At 39.9% G+C, this 13861-nt stretch overlaps 1 protein-coding gene across 5 annotated transcripts in view; it reads right to left on the bottom strand.

Annotated features, from left to right (window-relative positions):
• Positions 1-13861, bottom strand: part of TENM2 (teneurin transmembrane protein 2) — a 2274099-nt gene that overhangs the window by 136390 nt on the left and 2123848 nt on the right. For all 5 annotated transcript variants that reach the window (XM_050962494.1, XM_050962493.1, XM_050962495.1 and 2 more), the window contains one exon: positions 1163-1357. In XM_050962494.1, the coding sequence (XP_050818451.1) occupies positions 1163-1357 (195 nt within the window). The remainder of the gene's footprint in view (positions 1-1162; positions 1358-13861) is intronic.

The raw sequence follows: 13861 nt of genomic DNA, 5'->3' as shown, positions 1-13861 counted from the left end.
CAGTGTGCAGAGCCGCTTGGCCGTGCCTCCGTGTAGGAGCTGCAGGAATTACATGCCGCTGCTCCTGGGAGCTGCTTGAGGTAAGCACCACCCAGAGCCTGCACGCATGAGCCCCCCTGTACTCCAACCGCTTGCCCCAGACCTGATCACCCTTCCTCCCTCTGAACCCCTCAGTCCCAGCCCAGAGCACCCTCCTGCATCCCCAACCCCTCATTCCCAGCCCCACCCCAGAGCCTGCATCCGTGGCCGGAGCCCTCACTCTCTCCTGCACCCCAACTCCCAAATTCATGAGCATTCATGGCCTGCCATGCAATTTCCACACCCAGATGTGGTCCTTGGGCCAAAATGTTTGCCCACCCCTGCTCTGGAGCATTAAATTCCCTTTTTAAAACAATAATATTAAAAAGAGACAGCTCTCCAATTTATCTAGGTTGCAACAGAAGAGATGAGGAACAAACACTGCTGGGCTTGATCTATGACTATTTACCGTGAGGCCACTTTGTTAAACTCTCTCATTGTCTACACAAAAACTGCGGCTACTTACATTTTCAATACAAGAAGCTTTTTAGCATTCATTAAATTGGTGTCTTTCCTATGTACCATCTACTTTTCTTTGATTCTATGAGATTGTCTGTAACAAGAGTGATTTACCCTACATGATGCCTCAAGTGACATGGATACCTGAAGTCTTCTAAATCCAGCTCCTCTTTTCTGCATTAATTATGACAGAAATGTTTACCTTTTGTCAGTTTTCAATTATGCCATTTTCTATACCACTTCTCTCTTTTGTTTGTTTCACCATTTTACATTTTTTAAATGTTCAATAAATATAATCCATTAAAAAAAGAAAGAAAAGAATCATCTTGACTCTTCAACAAAAGAATCATTCAGATTTACCCGTGGCAGACAATTCTACCAGTGCAGAATAATAGAGACCTTAACTACATGACAGATCCAAAAAATATAATTTAAGTTTCACAGGCCCATAAAACTGGAGGTACCAAAATTTTGAAATTCCCTCCTCAGTACTCTCTGTTATAATAGTTTTACACTACAGCATAATCATAGCATTTTCTCCTTTTCCTTGCCCTCCCTCCCATTTAGCTCCACAAACCATAAGACAAGCTCAAAGCAGAGACAGAGTTTGTACTGAAGCATTTACCTTCCTCACAGTTTTCTCCTTTGTAGCCGACAGAGCAGACACAGTTTCCTTCAGCACAAGAACCATGACCTCCACAAGAGGGATCAATACACTGGCTGATGGGTACATCACATTCTGGCCCTTTCCAACCACTGTAGCACAAACAGGTTCCTTTGGAATATTGCCCATTGCCACTGCACAGAACTGGGCAGGCAGCTGGAAAATGGAATGAGATAAAGAGAGCACACCGAGTCATATATGAAAGCCCATAAAAGTGCTCTAAAAATAAACTACTAAGCTTCTGATTGATGCATTTAAAGGTGTTAATTTAATGGAAAATGCTAAGTCAGACTTTAATAATTCAGTATCTGATTACTCAAAGTATGAGTATGATTAATCATCTGTAGATAATAAATACAAGCACACACATTTGCTGTCTATACTCAATATATAGCTGCTATTTATTACAGACTGTTGACTTAATATTCAGAACTATGGAGAAGTCTGCAATGATTATCAGTAACAAGTCAAAATGAATGGATTTGATTCTGATGTCACACTGGTTTTACACCTGAGTAATTCCTGATTTATAGAGAGTAAGGCTCTAATGATGCATTTGAAGTAAGTCCCATTGCATGTTGCTATACAACACTAGTTTGGCCAATTTTTTTTTTACACGGTGTTTTGAATATCTGTACCCAAAACTTCATCGTTTTTAGTCCATAACTTTGGGCTTCTTGGGCAAAGCAATAACTCAAGCCTCCATCTGCATCACTTTCATCCTGCCACTAGGAGAAAGGCTGGGACTGAGAAAGAATGAACAGTGCAAATGGCAATTATATGAACTGCAGTGCCTGCCAAAGACTGTGAGGATGATAACCAGCAACAAAAATGGAGAAAACAAGAATGACAGACAGAGAGGGTCTTAAAAAGGGGCAAGGATGCATTACTTTGCCTGGTATTGTTTGGAGGCAGTAGATCTGTTGAAAACTATGAGAATGTTTCTCCCTTTTCCCACTCCCCACCATGACTGGACAGCAACACTAAGTTCTACAAAGTTAAAAATATTGGTGCACAAGAGCTGCATTCCATTTTTTAAATGGCCTTTATTTTTATTGTATGATTACTATTATTTTCCCCTTAACTTGAACCACCAGGAAGCACTGAAATATCAGATGTAGAATGAAGAAATGAATTCACAGTGGTACTTCAGCTATTTCTGCATCATACACTTGGGACCTAATCCTGCAGTCCTACTCCCTTGAGTTGTCCCACTGATCCCATTAAGAAGACTGGGTCCTATTTTGCAATAATCTATACGTTTTTAAAAATGAAAGGATTGATTAGAAGGAATATATTCAGACCAATGTTAAAGTTACTCAATTTGACCCTAGTAGTTAGCCAATATTCAAGGCCATGCGAGTTTTTCCCTTTAGAAGCAAAATTGATGTTAGAGCCAGGTATCTGTGATGCAGTCATATTTATTTACACAGAATGTACATAGTTCTGTTTCTCTGAACACATCAGCAATCAAAAGGCAGGAGGCAGTTTCTTTGCTCACAGCTTCAAGCCCCTTTCTAACCAGCTCTCTGCCTAAAAGTTGACCCATCCCCATGATGCTTCAAAAGAATTTCAGTAATTCTACTTTAGCAGAATTTCCAGTCTACTATCTTTTAAATTCATTTAAAAATGACAGATGTTCACATGCAAATTGCCACAGAAGGATCTATAGTAAGGGCCATGTGCTCAGAGATAGCCTCTGATTTTGCAATCCCCAAAATATGCATGCAAATATGTGTACTTACATCACCGTGTGTAGACATGTTCTATACATGCACACACATATTTGCATGTCTAGACTGAGAAACTGGGTGATCAAACAATGAACTGCAAGCACAAACATGAATGCATGAGGCCAGTTGAAAATATGGTCAAGTGTCTTTGAATAAAACCTAAGTATCTAATTTTTGCTGGGGTCCAGCAACTAAATATTTACACAATCCAAACTTAGCTCATGTGAACCAACCACATTTGAGTCTACAAAACAGAACTCTAAATTTTGTGTGCCTGGACTTGCAGACATGACTTTATCCCATCATCCTCCCATCCCTGAAATGTGGGGAGAAGTTCATCTGTGGTAGGCTAGGTTTGCCTCCTGAGCCAAAATAGCCTTACAATGTGTTGCTGGTGGGGGGGAGGAGGAGTGGATTGAAAGAAAGAAAGAAAGATCTCTATATCCAAACTCCATTTCCTCTTGGTTCTTAATATGAAAAGTGTGTAACTTCACAGTGTAAAACCCAAAAATTCAATAGGAGCCCAGATTAAGATTTTTTAACTTTCTCATAGCACCTCTAACAGCTAATATAAACATGGAGCATATGCTCTTCTGTAATACAGAATATAGCAACAGTAGAATTATTTTTCAGATTCTTAATATTGTTTCATTAACACTCAGTGCTTAATTTCTCTCAAAAATATCTGCATTCCCAGGGTAGAGCAATACATGTATGCTGTTTAGACAAAGCTGCACAGTTTCCTAGTTATGTGTTTATATGATATATAAAATATAGAACTGCCAAATTAGAAATGAAGTTCTTTATTATTCCACTGGGAATTGTAGTAGAGACAGATATAGTGTGAACTTTTTACCAATGATCTCAAAGCTGACCTTCTGGGAACACTTTCTCTAGGGAATAATTAATTCAGCCTCTGTAATAACTCAAACCAGGACTTCCTCTTAACCAAGATTAAGCTGCTTCTACTGATATAATACGCATGTTTAGTGTGTGTGTGCACATTGTGTGAGAGGGAGATGGATTATTGTTCACAAGAAACTAAATTGAGACCAACCATTTCACTCTCAGCATCAAACTCAACTGGAAATAAGGTCCCATTGCTGCAAAGATTTATGTGAAATAGGTCACCTACAACAACCTATTTCATAGATCTGCAAAACATTACAGTAAGGTTCTACTACCTGTTTCCTTCTTGGTTTTTTCCTTAGCAACCCAAGTGAAACATTTCAATGGCATATTCTAGTTTATCTCTATATGAATCCTAGTGGGCAAATTCTGCCCTAACGTAAATAGGTGAAACTTCTGTGTAGCTAGTGGAGTTATACTTTGTTAATGCTAGGGCTGAATTTAGTCCTACAGTCATATATCAAAGCCCTCCATATTTAGATGTAGACCAAACCTGGATGCCTAAGGTTAACCTCCTAAAACTTATTTAGGTTCCTGAATGTAAGTAGCCTCATTTTCAAAAACTCAGCACCCACTAACGACACTGAAATCAGTATAAGCTGCAATTCTCAGCCCACTTTTATTTAGGAGCCTGACTTTAGGCAACCTGTTTGAAAACATCAAAAAGGTGGTACAAAGGTGGTTTTGCTTGATCTAGTGCTTGCTAAAAAGCAGAGATCAAAAGGAATCAGAGAAATCAATGTTTCAGGTATGGGGACTTCAGGAGCAGGGACCTCAGGAGCTGCTGGTTTTGTTTGACAAAACAGGCTCTCTTGAATTCTGCTCAGACCCATTTTAATCAACCAGGTGCATATTTTGACCCGTAACTGGACAAAGAGCTTTATCGTAGGTACCTGTATAGATGTGAAAATGTAAAATAAGATATAAGGCCAGATCCCAGGCTATACTAGGTTATCTTTGTGCTGCTCCCCTGAAACAAAGCTGCTCTAAATCTGACATAACTGTTCACTAGAGAATCCCCCACAGTATAGGGGAATCCTTAGATTGAGTGGCCCCAAGATCCCTCTTCTCCAGCTATTCCATCCATCTGGTGAAAGGTATGTGTCCAGGAAATAACGGGAATGGCTGAACTGTCCTTATGCCCTGGAAACAGCTAGCTGTTTTAAGGGCTCCTTAGGGCTGCTGGCAAATGGCACAATTTCAAGGAGCCTTCAGGCTGCTTGTACTTACATTTAGGAGTTTGCTGGCACATATCAACCCAGGATCAGGGAAATGCCAAATTGACTTTAAGCAACTTTTGTACACCACATCCTGAACTGCAATGAACGCTCAGCTCAAGATTTGGGTGACAAGAGTTGAAAACTACTTCCCCCTTTACTTACCCACTAAGATACCAGTTCAAGATTCAGTGTTTTCTTGTTTCACTAACACCTAAGGAAGTTTAAGGAATGCTCACTCTCTCTTTTAGTTTTAGAAATGTCATCAGCTGTTGCAGGAGATATAAAAAAACTTAAACTTTGGTCTGCTAGGTAAAAAGCTTTGCTGTCATTGTTAACCAAATACGATGCCAGGTTGTGGGACTCTGACAGGGCTGTGGTGAAACAAGTATGCACAGAGACTCAAAATGCATGGTCATTCACAACAGCCATGATCTAGAAGTCTTTAGTTCTGTGGTCCAGACTTAAGGCTTACCAAGTTCTCTATTCTAGTTCTGTCAAACTGCACATTAGTAAGCAAGAAAGGGACTCACAGAAAAATTTCCAGAAGGACAAAAAACTCATCAGGTGTGTCAAATCTCTGACATTCAGAAACCATGTGGGGAAAGCAGCACACGCTGACTTAAGCACTAAAGTATGGATGCTTTAATTAATCCGGGGTGAATTTAATTGCTTTAGTTAAGTGGAAATTGGGTTAAAAATGATGCAGAGCATGCTGGGGTGTGTTAAAAACATGACATATGAGTTGGATGAATCGATAAATTAAAAGCGCACAGATGTTTTAATTAAACCCAGGGAAGCTAACGAAGATCGCTAGAGACTTTTAAGCCTATGATTAATTCAATTCATTTAAAATACCTGTAGAGATATGGGGATGCCTCCATTTTGAGACTTATAAAAGTTCTCAATCGATAAGTACTTAAGCTGCTCTACAAAAAAATTCTAGGGTTTTTTAAGAAGTGACTGAGCAGCATTAATTACATAATGAATATTTACATCCTTCTGAATGCTCAGGAAGCTTTTGCTTTGGCCAAAATTTATCAAAGAGGTCACCGTTTTTCTCATTATTATTGTCGGTGTGATCTTAGGTGTCAGAGTGAAAGCTTTTGCAATCCCTTCCTGCACTGTCCTACAAATTATCTACCACCATTAGATGGCTGCTTTGCTTACAGATATTATAATGTAAACAACAGGCTTACAAAGATGAGTGTATCTCCACACATGTGGTTATCAGGTGGAATATTGCATCCTGTACACTGGGACTAATCATTATGGACCCATAACAAATCTTATGTTGTAAGCTCTTTGGGAGCAGAGATTATCATTTTAGGTCTGTGTTTGTACAGCACCTAGCACAATGGGGTCCAGGTACATGACTAGGGCTCCTCGGTTCTACAGTAATACAATTAATAATCATTAATAAACCAGTCCCTAGCAATGGACAAATAAAAAAACCATTCAAATATGACAAATATTTGTGCTATTCAGTGAGACAAATGTGGACCAAATATCCTTTGTCCAATGCCTGATCCCATATTTAATGGTAGATTGAGGAGGTGGGAGCCTACCTGCCGCCTTCAGCAAGATGAAGTGAGGAGAGGTAATGCAGCTAGCTACCTCTGAAGATCTAGTTGGACCCCTAACTGCATGGGGGAGATGCCACTATCTTCTCTAAAGAAGTGTCCAGGGATAAACAAGGGTGCTGACCTGCTACGGAAGGGTTTCAGGCAGGGGAAAACTGGAATTGAAAGTTATTTGGGGACTGGGAAAGGGAAGGGAACATCTTAGCTGATATTTGAAACCAGGTGATACAGGGTCCAAATATCACACTAATACAAGCATTCCTGCTTTCAAACATCATTTATGATCATAGAATCATAGAATATTAGGGTTGGAAGGGACCTCAGGAGGTCATCTAGTCCAACCCCTTGCTCAAAGCAGGACCAATCGCCAACTAAGTCATCTCTGGTGAGCACTAACATTGATCCTCAGCTTTGAGAATCCTCGGAACAGTGACTGTTTGGCTGATAAAACCCAGGAATGTATGCAGCAAGAAATAGTGTTTTCTATCCTCCACTGAGGAGCATTTGGGGAAAATAGAAGTTGAAACAGACAATTGTCACAGGCAAGCACCTGGGAACCTAAGTTAGAGCTCTGTTAACTTCATTACTGAAAAGAGGGAGGAGGAAGGGATATCTAAAATATCTAAACTTGGACACTTCCACTGCTCTTCCAGTACGGACAGCCAATGAGGGTGAAAAACAGATGGGGTTTCAAGCTTCTAGGAAAGAAGAGAGAGAAGAAAAGTTGAATAACTGAACTCCCTTGCCCAATGTACAATGCCTTAAGTCCTCCTTACAGTTCTACAACAGACATGCACTGACTCACCATTGCAAAGCTCAACACACACCTGGAAAAGGACAGGGAAAAAAAGAGGTGCCTCTTTAAATATTTTAGATAACATTTTGGCTAACCTGCAAGCGAAGAATGTGTAACCCTTAGTTATATCATAGCTGCTCCTGTGACTGTGCTCTCGTTAGGGCTGCCGAGCTAAAGCCAGCCTAAACTGAGGCAGCAGTCTGGCTACAGCTAAGCTGAACTGCAGCAGCAGGCTGAATAGAGTTGAGGTGGGTTTGTCAGTATAACTTCTAGGTGTTTAATACAAAAATATTCTCAAAATGCTTTGGGTCTCATTTTAATTCATGTTATATATGTTATTGTTACCAAAGATGGTTTAACTGAAAGATGCTTAAGTTACTGAGTTCCATACATATAAACCTGCTTCAGGTATTGAAATTTTCTGCTAAATTTGAGCAGCAAAATAATTTCATTTGAGCAAGTTAAGCAGTTTGGCAGCTGACTTTAATTCAACTGGAAGCACTGGTGTTTAATGTAGATGGGTCCAAGCCAAAAAGAGTCAAGTCTAGATTCAAATTCAGATTTTACCCTCTCTAAAGATCAGGGACATTCAGATCTGGGGGGTTTGGTTCAGGACTGTTCCTATTACTTAGATATGACAAACATATAGGGAGTTGGCACAGCAACTTAATTTTGTTGCTTAATTTGCAACAATGAATGTGACTCCACCATTTGCTTCAATGACATTTAGCATCATTCACAGAGTTTTCAAGATGACACCACATAGAAGCCCAAAGAGAAAGAGTCAAAACTAAAAGGAAAAAAAATATATCAGTGCAAGGCTATGGAGACAATGTAACTTGAAAAGAAAACAAAAATCAGATTGTAACGCCAGTAGGTAAGCTAAGACAATTAAACACAAAAATAAACTACATTTAAGCAATGTTAAGTACACAAGAGGAAAGCCCTTACATCACAGTGAGTAAAGCATAGCCTTGCAAAGCATGGTTATTGCAGCATGATGATTCTCAGACTTTAGCTGAAGATACATAGCACTGGGAAAATATTTTTAGCTCATCATAAAAGGGCTGATATGGTCTGGAAAATCCCAGGTATCTCCAAACATGGGATGCCAACTTCTCATGCATTGGGGACCTTATTAAAGCTCTTAACCACAGGGGATCCATTGACATGAACATTAATTTTAGCTTCCGAATGTACACGTACATGCATATAGGGGAGGGAGCAAGCCCTGAGACAAAGCACACTGAAGTCACTGGAAACACTCCTATTGACTTAATGGGCTTTGGATCAGACCCAGAAAGAACAAATGAGTGTGCACCTTGTCCACCTTTTAATAAGTCTGAAAATCTTATTATTACAATGCTGTCCATGGAAAAACTGTTAATGAGGACATTTTACCAGTGTTTCCAGAAGCTTTCAAGCATCAGTAACAGCAGCACAAACTTTCTGACACTCGCCAGCCAATGTACCTCAGTCCCACTTTAAAGGAACGAGCATAAAGCAAGGTAATTCTGTTGCAGAGTCTTTGGCCTCAGTCTCTAACCCTGAAAGTAAGATGCCTAACTACCAGGGGTGGCTCTAGGTATTTTGCTGCCGCAAGCATGGCAGGCAGTCTGCCTTCGGCGGCTTGCCTGTGGGAGGTCCCCGGTCCCGCGAATTAGGCAGCAGTCTGTGGGAGGTCCGCCGAAGCCATGGGACCAGTGGACCCTCCGCAGACCCTTGCGGCGACCGGCAGAGCGCCCCCCGTGGCTTGCCGCCCCAGGCACCCGCTTGGTGTGCTGGTACCTGGAGCCGCCCCTGCTAACTACTGAGGAAATGCAAAAGCAGATGTGCTGCTTGGGATGGAAACACTCTGGAATCAGAGAACCATCATGTCATACAATCTCATTACTTTTCACCTACCCGTGTGGTGGCCAACTATGGCATCTGACAATATGGACAACACAAGACACACTGCACTATAGGATATAATATTAGTGTATAATTCTATGTATAATCTTATGCCAATTTATATATTTGCTATAATTCCCCCAGTCAGTCCTTCCCATCCTCTCACCCTACTATCTCTTTGACTCTCAGCTTTGAGTCAGTAGATACTGGTATGCTACCCTCAAAGATCCAAACTTCTTGCCTGACAAGTGCCCTCTTTCTCAGCCTCCGATTCCTTCTTTATTCCTCTTATTCCAGCAGGCCTTCCTATTAACTCTCCTCAACAACAACATGCTTGCCCCCTTTACATGTACTCTTGTCCTCTCACTGTCAACTCTTTGGGAAAGGGAATATGCCCACTTCCAGTCTTGCAAATCACCATGCACATGCACATGCACATACAAGGAATGTATGATAGTATGGTGTGATATAAAGATTTTATTGGCATGAGTTTGGAATGACCACTGTATTCACAGATGATGAAGCTTTGAGAAAAGGTAATCCAAAAGGAATGCTAATAAAATCATATACCACACCATGATGTATTGTGTATATATCACATGGGTTACAGAAAAACTATTTAAGAAAAGTTTTAGAAAGCTTTTAAAAAAGGCTATTTCCTCTGCCTGTAAAGCCAGGGACTTTAGTTATGCTGAGTCCAACTCAGAGTTCAAGGAAGGTCATAGAAACCTCTAAAACTGATGACCTAAAATAGTTTTTGTATGCCTAAATTGTAGTCACTTTAAAGACTGTTACCTCAGACCTTCACAAGGCTAGAAGCTGGAAGCTGGTAATCATCCCTTTCCAAAAATACCATTTATAGCAATGCAGTGATGGAAGGCTTTTTAAGTCTTTTTTGCACGGCCTACAGCATAATCTGTGCACCAGTGTCATAACTATACTTTCCCCATACATGATACACTTTACATACATTAATAAATGTTCACAATGGCCCTGTCAGGTATTGTGTTCTTGAAGAATAGTAAACTGAAATGTAGAAAGTTGAGTGACTTTCCTTAAGTCAGACAGGGAGTCAATAGTAGAGCTATAGATAGAACTCAGAAGTCCTGACTTTCCAGTCCCCTGTTTTAACCTTTAATATTCAGTAAAATCCATGTGTGTTGGGGTGAGATCCAAGGACTAAAAGTCAGAACTCTTGGGTTCTATTCCTTGCTCTGCTATTGACTGGCTGTGTGCCTTAGCCCGGTTTTGCAGTGATCACTCCTAAGAATAAGTTTAGTTCTTGGCATCTGTTTAGACTGGCAACCATGATGCTGGATTTTATGGTGGGGACACCTGTCCACTAGGAACTGGATTAAGGCCACAAACTCATTTCACAAAGCCCATGAAACAGTTGACACATGCCAATGACCATCCATAACTATCAAGCTGGGCTGCAAGTCAATTTATTTTTTCTGCAGTTATATCTGGCATGTTTAATGGAGTAAAAGACATTTTAATGATGCAAATGATGAAATTTTTTAAGGGCAGACAGCACTCGTGAAACTGGGAAGAAACTCACAGTGAAAGTGAAAACTCACACTAAAAGCACCATTGTAGCTTGAACCTGGAGATCTTTTCATGATAACCAGTGGTATTGCTCATCTGCTAGGAATGCAAAAAATCAGCTGACAAAATATGGGATTAGCATGAGGAGGATTTGGAAATGTATAATGCACTCACCATCAACTGCTGATTCACACAGGCTAAAACTTCAGAACAGGCGCATAACTAAAAGTAGCCAGTCTTAACTTGGTAAGAGTTTGGAGGCTGCATAAGTTCACAGTGAGATCAAAAAGCAAGGAATGAAAGACTCACATTGCAGCTGCTATTGCAGTGGATACAGAAAGAAATACCAAAAGACAGACATAAGAAGAGATGGTAAGAAGGAAGCTGAATATGCTGTATGTGGTCAGCCCAGTACCTTGGTTGTGGGGTATGTGTTGGCTGCAAATCATGAATACAGCATTTTAAAAAGAAATAGTACCTATTTGACAAATATATTGCACATGCTGAGACACTTCTTGAGCTGTGAGCTCATGGAACATATTTGGCAGTAAGCTTTTTCCGACTACTCTTTCTCCTTTCCTCCCTCTCCCCTCTTGTCACTTCTGTCTCCTTCCACCATCCTTCCCACTCTCCTTGCCTCTGGCCTCTTTCCTGTTCTAGCTCTGCTGATCCCACAAACAGCATTTCACCGTTGGACACCCTTGTTTTCCTGTTGACTCCTGTTTTGTTGATGTGCCAATTTGAAGTGATTTAGTTGAATAACACACTACAGGCAGTGAATGGGGTAGCGTTATACATGGACTGAACATTTCTCCCTCACAGAGTAAAGGAGCATTAGCCAGACAGGCAAGAGGCCAAAGCTATTCTGTCACACATCATCCACTTCCCCTGAATGGCCTGGGGTCTTTGGTGCACCTGTTCTATATTCACTCCTATAATTTCAGATCAAATTAAGAAGACAAGTATCTTTTCCATTAATCCTATACAAAGGAAATGTTAAGAAGGGCTACTCATTAGCACAGATAGACGATCACTCACTCACCATAGATAAAAGAGATGGCCTCTGTCTGATATATAGTGCAGAAATGAACTGAGTGATCAATAAATCAGCCAGATGCCCTTTCACCTTCAAGTACTTCACACTGCAATCCCTCCCATACGTGTTTATTTTCAATGGGAGCATTCTGGGTGTTAGATTAGGAAGGCAAGGCCAGGCAACCTACTTGTTGGCATGGGGCTTGTTATTTGCATAAAGGAAAATCCCTGCTCTGCCTAAAAGTCTCTGAATAACCCCAGGTTCAGAGAGTGCCAAAACAGTTTCAGCAGCCTCTAATTAAAACAGTTTATGTTTTGTAATATTACCATTATTTTTCTTCAATGACAACCATAGGCAGCAGGAGTTGTCATTTTCAGTAGTTAGTAGCTACTTATTCACCCAATTATTTAGTATCTAACCTGTTAAGTGTTTATACAGCAGGTCAAAAGCACACATGCAATAGCGAAGGAGTCGTAATGATAAGAGCTTCTATCTTACTAAAGGCAACCATTAGAAATACCAAATGCTTTCAAAATAAAGAAAAGAAATATGCCACAATTTTATATGGGCTTAATAATTATTTTAAACATAATAAAATGAAGAGCTCAAAATGAAAAAAATAATTTAGAAAAAACCTACCCTTGTATTTATACTTATTTAAATGGCGCCATCCTTTGCCAGCAAGCCAAAACCAAACAGAATGAAAATAAAATAATGAAAAAGCCACACAAGAAGAATAGGAAATGCTGAGAATAAATAACTGAGATCTATTACAGCCAGACAGGAGAAGCAACTGATGAAACATGCTACACATTGCTGGTTTAAAAAAAAAAAGCATTTTAGATCAAGATATTAATCCAAATTGCTTATTATATTGCATAATCAACTAAATTTATCTGCTAAATGCCAACTTAATGGCCACCATCAGGAGCTATCGCTAGCTGACTCTTAATTTTTCTTCACAAATCAAGAATGCCAGTCATCAGCTCTCAAACAGTTCAGGTCAAATTCTGCATCCTTTCATTTATGTAGATGTTTATACCATGTTCATCATTATGGTATCTGAACCCTGTGTGATGTTGCATTTGGTACAAGTCTGGGCAGAATTTCACCTTTTGAGTTTAGCTAAACAATTTCATAATGCAAGCTCTAAGTTCACCTTAGAAGGTATAATTCAAAGAGATATGAATACCAGCATATTTGCAAAACTGTATGATGATGGCTTTGGATAAACTTCTTTTTCCTGAGGTAAGAGAATTTACATGCCCTTCAAAACATTATAAGAGTAAAACAAGTTATAGTAAGTTTGATACACTCCAAAGATCCTAGATCAGTTGGTTGTTTCAGCAACAAATACTGCAAATCTCAAAAAGCAGGGCAGAAGGAATCATGCCTGCTTATTGACTTAGCAAGGGGCATTGGCCAATTGAAAGCAGCTAAACCAGTGTTAGAACAGGACAGGAAAAAGCATTAGGGTCTGTTAAGGTGAGGAAGAAGATGTGTTTAACACCTCCCAAGGGGCGTCATGGGAATTATGGAAAAATACAACTGAACACACAAAATAAATGTAACACAGTGTCAAAGTAATATAATCATGGCTCTACAAAGTGCATATTCCCCGAATTCCTCCTTGACACTATTTTGTCTCTCTGTCATTGGGCACTTTTATGACTAATACTTAAGGACATGTTACCACTTATGAAGTTACCAGCAATACAGTTCAGTTTATGGCCGCTTCTGCACCAGTTTAAAGCAAACACCTATTTTGAAGACAGACACACACCCACTGAATTATCCTCTGAGTTAAAAGCTTTTATATTTCTGTGGTGCTTCAATCACTTGAGATTAAAACGCAAAATGTGAATTTTTCATATGGTAAATGAAAGTCTTAGTCAGGTTAAACTCCCATTGATTTTAAAGGGAATTTTGCCGGAGTGGAGAATTG

Source organism: Gopherus flavomarginatus, chromosome 7 (genome assembly GCF_025201925.1).
Source record: "Gopherus flavomarginatus isolate rGopFla2 chromosome 7, rGopFla2.mat.asm, whole genome shotgun sequence".
Classification (NCBI taxonomy): Eukaryota; Metazoa; Chordata; order Testudines; family Testudinidae; genus Gopherus; species Gopherus flavomarginatus.
The sequence above is the reverse complement of the archived record's forward strand: the minus strand, read 5'-3'. Positions and strand labels throughout refer to the sequence as shown.